Here is a 9,504-nt window from a genome sequence, read left to right on the forward strand (position 1 = left end):
GGATCAAATGAGTGGAAATTCAAACGAGTCTCAGCCGTCGGTGAGTGGCGCTCTGGTCCGTACACCATCCATCCCAGTTTCGACCGCACTGCGATCGGCTCTCCGCATTGACCCACGCGCGATTCAAGAGGAGTGAATACATGTAGGTTATCTAAGCCTATGATTATTCCAGGTTCGGTGTAATCGTAGCTTGACACAGGCACATTTCGAAGGTGCGGATAACGAGCGGCCATTTCTTGGCGTTGCAGGCTTTGTTTCGGCAGCTTCAACTCCGTTACAGTGCGCACATTCATCAATGGCAGCATTTGGTTCGATCCCTTAGCCGATAGCATTAGATCCATTCTCTGGGATGTATTCTCGTACCGCTTAACGTTTCCGGTCCACGTTACCACCAGCGGCTTAGCGAAGCCCTTGGCGTCTAACTGCTTTGCGACCGACTCCTCTACGAGTGTGGTGGAAGAGCCTTCATCGAGGAAAGCTAGTGTATCCAGCGCGCGATTTCCGAAGTAAACGGTAACTGGAACCATTCGGAAAATTATGGTCTGTCGCTTTTGGCCATTCGCATTGCATTCCACCTTGGACAACTGAACAGCTTCTTCCACGCGATGCAGCAACGGATGGTGTTCGCCTTGGCAACCTCCAACGTTGCATCGGAGTTTGAAATTGCAGCGACTTTTCCCGTGGTTGTTCAGACAGAGAGCACACAGTTTATTTCGTTCCACCACCTTCAATCGATCAGCCACTTGCATCTGTTTGAAATCGTCACAGAACCTCAGTTTATGGTTTATGGTTCTTTTGCAGACCCAACACGGTTTGGGTCCCCTCGCTGCTGGAGAGTTGTCGACTATGTTGGGATCGGTATTATGGACATTGACGAACTCTTTCCTCTTTTGTTGAACTCTATTGAACGAAGACGGCGATGGAGACTCCTTTGAATCTAGAACCGAGAACTCCGATACCTCCGAAACGTCGGACACGATGTCGTTCATAAAATTAGTGAACATTTGGAGAGGCGCGCCTTTTTCCCCTCTCTTAAAGCGTACCCAGTCCAACTTATAGTTCGCAGGAAGCTTCTCTATCAACTCTTGGACCAGCATTGGATTGTGGAGGTGTTCCCTTAGCTTTGCAGCTTCCAAGTGGTCACACAGTTGCTTCACGGTGAGCCCGAATTGGATAAATGTTTCCAACCGGTCAGCTCTGGGAGCTTGCGAGTTGCGGACTTTAGCGAGTAATGTTTTTAGGAGTTTTTCAGGCTTGTTAAAAAGACGCCGAAGATCTTCGATGACATCCGGGACCAAATCCGGAAGAACCAACCTGCTTCTTACAGCTTCTAGCGCGTTCCCCTGCAGACAATCCTGTAACCGTTTGAGGTTGTCGAGATTAGAAAAACCGCAGGCCTGCGTCGTGAACTCGAAAATTGGCCAGACTTCCGGTTCGCCTTTAAACACAGGCAAGTGTTTCGAGATTGCCTGCCTAGCGGCTATATGCCGCTTCCCTGCTTGTGCATTCGCTCTATCATTTCGATCCGCTTACTTTGACACTTCCCCGTCCTATCTTGCTTGGCGACACGCACGGTACGTAGTAATTCCTCATCTTCGCTTTCTTCTTCATCGTCTCCTTCTTCATCTTCTTCGCTTTCTTCTTCGTCGAATTCGTCTTCTACTTCTACTTCTTCCTTCTCATCTTCTTCTTGCCGCACTTTCTTGGCTGCGGCCTTCGACGACTTTTCTCCTGCACTTGAACTTTTCCTTGTAACTGGCTTCGAACTTTCTCCTTGTTTATTCAACCAGAACTCCACCTTCTTATCGAAAGGCATATCCTTTTGTTCTTTTCGCGCATCACCAAAGGCTTCGTCTTCTTTTGAATACTGCCTGACGACATTTTTCTTTGCTTTCTGGAACTCTTCCCGCATCTTCCTACGTTCCTCCAAAAAACCGCTTCTTTCGCCAGTTGTTCTTCGTACATCTTTCGCTCTTCCTTCAGCTGTCGTTGCTTCATCTCCCGCTCTTGTGCCAGCTGCTTTTCACGAAGTTCCTTTTCTTTCTGCCTCCGCTTTTCCTTCAACGCTCTCTAATTCCATCTTTCTCTCCTGCAAGATCATTTCCTCTTCCAACTGCCTTTCCTTAGCATGTTGTTCTATCTCCAAGTTTTTCAGCATAACTTCCAACGACATGTTCGATTTTTGTACCGATCCTCCGTCGCTTTTTGATCTCTGGCTTCCGGTTTTCTTGGACGACGGTTTCTTCACTTTCGGAACTTGCAACTCCTTAGTGCAGTTTCTACAATTCCAGTCGTGATCCTTCACCGCTTCCGTCACTCCAGCGCAGGATTAGTGAGCCCAAAGTTCACATGTATCGCACTGTACCATGTCGCATGCGGAATTCGGAGCATCGCAGAACATACATTCCTTGGCGGATTCCATCCTTTGAGGTTATAATTTTTTGATAATGTTCGGAATTGAAATTTTATAAGTCCTTGCAATCTCTCTTTTAAAGCTGATCAAAACGGTAACATTTTTTATTTAGAATAAGTTTTAAACGATTATTAATCAAACTGAGGATTCACTTACAATTATAGTGTTCAATCCGATTTCTCTTGCAGACGGATCCACTATTAATACCTATTTTAATTTTGTAAATTGCGTGTAAGTTTTTTTTATATTTAGATTTTAGCAAGTAAGTTAGACATTTCGATTTTAGATAAATTACTTACAGTTTTATAGGTTTTTTAATCGTGACAATGTTCAATCTTGTAATCCTTTGTTCGAATACGGAAACCAATCTTTGTCTTTTGTAAGCCTGTTTAGATTTAGAATTGTTTTAACTAGAATATTCAATTTTCTGTTTTAACTTACGTGTGTAGTACTAACAAATTGATAAAAATCTATATAGATTAATTTTTTATCCACTGATTATTTAATAAACCGCACTAAATAGCTCGCTAAATATTTTATAGACTCACTAGCCGTTCAACAGCCTACTTAATTCGATTGTTTTTATTTCTGACGTTTACATGGGTGTCCTCTTTTTCACTCGATCAAGATCGAAGATCGACTCATCGCATTTACTCAGCGACTCATCCTTATCGACAGGGGCTGCTAGGCAGTGCGCCCAGTCTATTCGTCCTCAACACAAGGGCTCGGAAACTGTACACCCAAGTCTCATTGTCTCATCATGGATGATGAGACTTACGGCAAAGCGGACTTCCGGCAGCTTCCAGGGCTACTGTTCTTCACCGCCCAGCACAAGTTTGATGTTCCAAAGAAATATTTGGCAAGCGATCTGCTCATGCGGCAAATGGTTCATGACTATCGGGACTATAAACGGGCAGATCGGCTTCCTCTGTTGAAGCAACGCGAGGATCTTCTGACCGGATCTAGCTTCATGCCACTACTCAAAGGATGTCATGGTGTGGTACGAAGCCAACGGAGTCACTTTCGTACCCAAGTGAAATGGAAAATCATGGACGAGAAGAGCTTCCCCAGGAAGCTCATCAAACTGACTAAATCTACGATGGATGGTACACAATGCTGTGTTCGGATTTCGGGTGGATTGTCAAGTTCATTCGAATCACATAGAGGGCTTCGTCAAGGTGATGGTCTTTCATGCCTGCTGTTCAACATAGCGCTACAAGGTGTTATGAACCGAGCGGATATCAACACGCGGGGCACGATATTCAACAAATCTAGTCAATTCGTCTGCTTTGCCGATGACGTGGATATTATCGGCAGAACATCTGTGGCGGTGGCTGAACAGTACACCAGACACAAGATTGGGTTAAAGGTAAATACGTCTAAAACAAAGTACATGCTGGCCAGCGGAACCGAGGCCGAACGACACCGCTTGGGCAGTAGTATATTGATCGACGGATGAGTTTGAGGTAGTCGATGAATTTGTCTACCTTGGCTCACTGGTAACGGCGGACAATGATACCAGCCGTGAAATTCGGAGGCGTATTATCAGCAGAAGTCGTGCTTACTATGGGCTCCACAAGCAATTGCGGTCGAGCAGACTAAGTCCCCGTACAAAGTGCACCCTGTACAAGACGCTTATTAGACCGGTTGTTCTCTACGGGCATGAAACATGGACAATGCTCGAGGAGGACCTGCGAGTGCTCGGAGTTTTCGAACGACGAGTGCTCAGAACGATCTTCGGCGGCGTACAGGAAAACGGAGTATGGAGGCGGAGGATGAACCATGAACTCGTACAGCTCTATGGCGAACCCAGTATCCAGAAGGTAGCTAAAGCTGGACGAATACGATGGGCAGGGCATGTTGCAAGGATGCCGGACAACTACCCTGCAAAGATGGTGTTCGCCTCAAATCCAGTAGGAACAAGACGACCAGGAGCGCAGCGAACAAGATGGTTAGACCAGATGGAGCGAGATCTGGCGGAGAGTACTTGCTGTCCGAGAAATTGGAGAGCGGTAGCCCTCAACCGAGTTACATGGAGAAACTTTGTTCAACAGGCTTTGTCTTAGGACGGCAAGCTACCTAAGTAAGTTTCGTACCCAAGTACGGACCCATAGGCCCATCGAAAAATACTGGGCTATTATGAAGCAGGCACTACGGAACATCCCAAGAAGGTCAAATCTGAGGAAGACTTGAAGAAAAAGTGGGTTTCCGTACAGAATAAGCTGCAGCAAGATGTTGTACAGCACCTTATGAGTGGAGTTAAGCGTAAGGTGCGAGCGCACGGTTATGAAATTGAAGTAGAATATAATAAATATGCCAAAAGATTATTAAAGGATTATATTTTATTGTCTGAAAGTTTGAAAAGAATTGGGAAACTAGGTAATGTTCTACAGCGTTTTTTCCGTGATGCAATTTGATGTGGGACGCCCTTTACTCAGTGGAAAAATAGTTATGGTCAATTGTCGACCAACATTTGAAAAGGACCAATAGGCCAGACGTCAAACAGAACGAGCAAAAAATAACTCTTACTCGATCTGTTTGACGTTTGGCTTATTCGCCCTATTCTAATGTTGCTCGACAGTTGTAAGTGTTCGCCCCCTTATTTTTGGTAAAACACATTCCAGTCAATGTTTTAGGGAAAATAATCAAAAATTTTGTTTAAACTTTTCAACTTACAGCGGCTACAGCTGCGAGGACCATTTCCACGAATCGGACACCTATCTGCACTCGTGGGAAGTCCTGCTGGAGATCATGATGTCCCCGCACTGTCAGAACATGCTGATCGACGTCGGTATGCCGGTGCAGCACCGTAACGTTGCTTACAATTGCCGGGTTGTGTTCCACAACAAGCGCATCCTGCTGGTGCGACCGAAGATGGCGATGAGTGACGACGGTAACTACCGGGAAACGCGCTGGTTCACGTCCTGGTTCAAGGTACCGCCTATTGCACTGACTTACTGACTTGCACTGTTAACGACTTGTCTTGTTGGATATTTTTTCCTAGGAACGTCAAACGGAGGAGTACTATCTGCCAAGGATGATTTCAGACGCCATCGGTCAACGCACGGTGCCGATCGGTGACGCGGTGATTGCAACTCGGGACACCTGCTTGGGGTATGAAATTTGTGAAGAGCTGTGGAACCCTCGAAGCACTCACATCGATATGTCCCTATCGGGGGTGGAGATTATGGTTAACAGTTCGGGCAGCTACATGGAACTGCGTAAAGCCTACATCACGACTGACCTTATACGGAATGCCAGCTACAAAGCTGGTGGAGCGTATTTGTACAGTAATCTGCGTGGTTGCGATGGCCAGCGGGTGTACTTCAACGGGTGCTCGGCGGTGGCTTTGAATGGGCAAATCATTGCCAGAGGAAAGCAGTTCGCTTTGGAAGAGGTCGAAGTGACTACGGCTACTATCGATTTGGAGGATATTCGATCGTATCGTGTGACCTTACGGTCGCGTTGTTCAGTGGCGGCGGCCACTCCAACCTATCCGCGAGTCGACGTAGACTTCGAGCTGTCGCAACCAAGTGGTCTAAATATACCGCAAAGTGCCCCCACCGAGTGGATCAAACACAGCCCAGAGGAGGAGATTGCTCTTGGGCCAGCCTGTTGGTTGTGGGATTATCTCAGACGTTCCGGGCAAGGAGGATTCTTCCTACCTCTCAGCGGTGGTGTTGATTCAAGCAGCACAGCCATCATCGTACACTCCATGTGCCGCCTGGTGGTGAAATCGGTTATGCTCGGTGATGTTCAGGTGCTGCATGATATTAGGAAAATTTTGGCAGATCCCGAATTCATTCCGGATAATCCGGTCACACTGTGTAATCGTTTGTTGGTTACCTGCTACATGGGAAGTGAAAACTCCAGCAAGGAAACTCGCCAGAGGGCTACTACTTTGGCTAGCCAGATCGGGAGCTACCATCTGGAGATCAACATCGACGGGGCCGTAAGTGCCTTGTTGGCAATTTTCAACGTCGTCACCGGAATGAAACCGCAGTTCAAATCGCAAGGAGGCTGCCCCAGACAAAACCTTGCTCTGCAAAATATTCAAGCTCGAACGAGAATGGTTCTTTCCTATCTATTTGCGCAGCTTATGCTGTGGGTTCGCAACCGGCCCGGTGGGCTGCTGGTGCTCGGTTCCGCCAACGTGGACGAAGCTCTGCGAGGCTACATGACCAAGTACGACTGTTCGTCCGCCGATGTCAATCCAATCGGAGGAATTTCCAAAGCTGATTTGAAACGTTTCCTACTGTTTGCCAAGGATAAGTGAGTTCATTAAGCGTACATAAAATATTCGTAAGTAGGTAGCTCCTAATTTGGTTTTTCTTTTTAGGTTCAACCTTCCGATTGTAGCGGAGATAGTAACGGCACCACCTACTGCTGAGCTGGAACCGTTGCACGATGGTGCCCTTGCCCAAACGGACGAGGAGGATATGGGCATGACGTACGCCGAGTTGAGTGAATTCGGTCGTCTACGAAAGCAGGCCTATTGTGGACCGTACAGCATGTTCTGCAAGCTGCTCTCGATGTGGAAGGACAGCTGCTCGAGCCCGCAGGTGGTGGCCGATAAAGTCAAACACTTCTTCCGATGTTACGCCATCAATCGGCACAAGATGACGGTGTTAACACCGGCGTATCACGCCGAATCGTACAGCCCGGACGATAATCGTTTCGACCATAGGCCTTTCCTGTACCGAGCCAACTGGAGCTGGCAGTTTAAGTGCATCGATGAGGAGTTGGAGCGTTGTAACAGTTCCGCGACAGTTGTTTCGTCGTCTGGAGACGATAAAAACAAAAGGTACGATCTGGGAGGTTCTCGGACCGGGCCGCAATCAAGCGGCTCGCCGAAATCCGCTGGAGGTGGCATTGAGAAAGGTTCCTCGCCGCTGTTTTTCTCCGAAGGCGCCTTAGGAGGAATGAGCAGCGGTGGCAGCGCTCACCAGCTGACCAACCACTCGCTTGGGTACGGCCAAACCGACCTTAAATTAACCAAGTCGCACAGCAGTGGTGGCTATTCGAAGATGCATTCCAGCGTCATGGGAAAAATTAAGGACAGAACCGGAGTGCCCGTCTAGGGGGAAATGAATCGTCGCACGGATTGTTTCCCTGTAGCACAATTTGAATTTGTACGGCGGCATTCGTTGCCGACATAAAAAAACTACTTTTTTTGAATTACCAAAGTAAATCTTACACTCATCGCCTAGTTGCTAGCATACGGCCAGCAGTCAAAACACTATAGAATCGAGTACCTTGCACAAACGAAGCCAGTTTACAATTTTTAGCATTACACACACAGAACACAATTATTCTAACGGTATGGATTTTAACTGGAATAGTGCAGTAGATTTTATATTAGGATTCTAGGAAATCAGTTGTTTTGAATGCTTCACAAACTTTACTATTTTTAACTCTAATATATAGTATAAAAATTGTGCTTTGTAAAATGTTCGTAACCAACTAATAGCTGCTTGAAATTCATACCCAAAATTGTCCAGCAAAAGACAAAAAACGAATAAGTGATTTCTTATCCTGTTACGGTACACATATATTAACTCTTTAGCAACAATTAACACAAATACTACAAGTGCTAGTAGCCGATAGAATGCCGAACAAATAATAGCTCACGCCTCTAAATGCCTGCGAATTAACTAGGATATAGTTATGATACGAAACGACTCTTGTTGATAGCGCGTTAACGTAGCTAGTTGCAGTAAGTTTTACGAACTCGATACGATTTATCAGTCAGTACAGTAATGGTTTTTAACTTAGCGAAGTTGTAGTCAACGATCAACGGATAACAGAGCAGACCTCAATCGGATCGATCGATACATCATCATAATATATACACGTTCACCGGCGGGGACACCGTATTCTCCTCCATTATGGTAGTAGATTGCTAAGCAATTACAACACACACATACACACACACACGACACTGACTTCTCATAGGGAGCAACTTTTAAGTAGGAACATTTTTATTACTATTAGCGTGCCCCACACAGCAAGTGGTGGTAATTACAATAAAGGGGAAAAAACTTAATTTAGTAGGTACTAAATAATCGAAGCTTTTCCACTAGGAAAATTATTGAACTCCATTCTAAATGGCGGTGTCTCAGACTAGAAGGAAGAAGGAATTCCTGTTCCATGAGCTTTTGCAGAAAACCCTTTGTGGGCAAGAGTGGCGAATCAAATATGTGCACAGATTTCAAGACAGCGCCAGCGCAATAGTTTTGATTGATTATGATGTTGGATGAGGTTGGTTTCTCAACGAAAATGATTAGAATGATCAAGCGTCAGGAAAGCATTGTTAATGCCGTGATGGTGTGAGACGCTAAATCTCTGTTTCGATCTGCGGGAACTGCGAATGCCATAACGGACTCTTTTTTTTTGTTTGATTATAGTCACTTTAACAGCTTCGTGGGTCATTCGTAACTTCTGCGGGGTTAGGACTTGGAGCCGGGTTCTCGGCGTGAGAGACATTAAGGCATGAATGCTAACCACTACACCAGGATTGGCCCCATAACGGATTCTTGAGTATGAATTCGTCGATTGGTGACGATTGGTTGATCTTGGACTGCCAGCACGTTTCCTGCGATAGATTAACAAGCTCAGTGAAAAGCTAACCGAAACATGATATGAGTTTGGAGTTCATCAAAGGGAAACTCTTCATCGAGTGCTGGGAGCACGTGAAAAAAGGTAATTTTAGAATGAAGATGAACAGTAGGCGTTCAAAGCTTAAAAGAGTGCAATGTGTAGCATAATGAGGCAGTATTTGTCGCGTTTCCGGTACCAAAAAATGATAAATCCGGAGTGTTTCGCGATTGGGGCGCAACTATCAAATCGTTTTATTACACCATCAATCTTAAAAAGACTGATAATATCCATAGCAAGAATCCTTTCTTCTGTTCTAATCGTTAAGATTCCAATAGACCTTTGTAACCCATTTCGTGATCGTGTTTGCTTTCGGACACTGAACGTAACATATAACTAGTATAGAATAGCCAGTAGAAAGAAAATGATGCTTCGGAGCCGGATCGGTTGACCTCGGTATAATTAGTGTATAGTTATCGGACCGCGACAAACAT

General features: G+C 45.7%; 1 protein-coding gene across 2 annotated transcripts in view; it reads left to right on the forward strand.

Annotated features, from left to right (window-relative positions):
* The window catches only part of LOC128732920 (glutamine-dependent NAD(+) synthetase), a 251,361-nt gene extending 242,907 nt beyond the window's left edge, over positions 1-8,454 (forward strand). For both annotated transcript variants that reach the window (XM_053826377.1, XM_053826378.1), the window contains 3 exons: positions 5,092-5,347; positions 5,418-6,685; positions 6,753-8,454. In XM_053826377.1, coding sequence (XP_053682352.1) covers positions 5,092-5,347; positions 5,418-6,685; positions 6,753-7,494 — 2,266 coding nt within the window. In that variant the 3' untranslated portion in view covers positions 7,495-8,454. The remainder of the gene's footprint in view (positions 1-5,091; positions 5,348-5,417; positions 6,686-6,752) is intronic.
* Positions 8,455-9,504: the final 1,050 nt, after the last annotated feature.

This window comes from Sabethes cyaneus, chromosome 1 (assembly GCF_943734655.1).
Source record: "Sabethes cyaneus chromosome 1, idSabCyanKW18_F2, whole genome shotgun sequence".
Classification (NCBI taxonomy): domain Eukaryota; kingdom Metazoa; phylum Arthropoda; class Insecta; order Diptera; family Culicidae; genus Sabethes; species Sabethes cyaneus.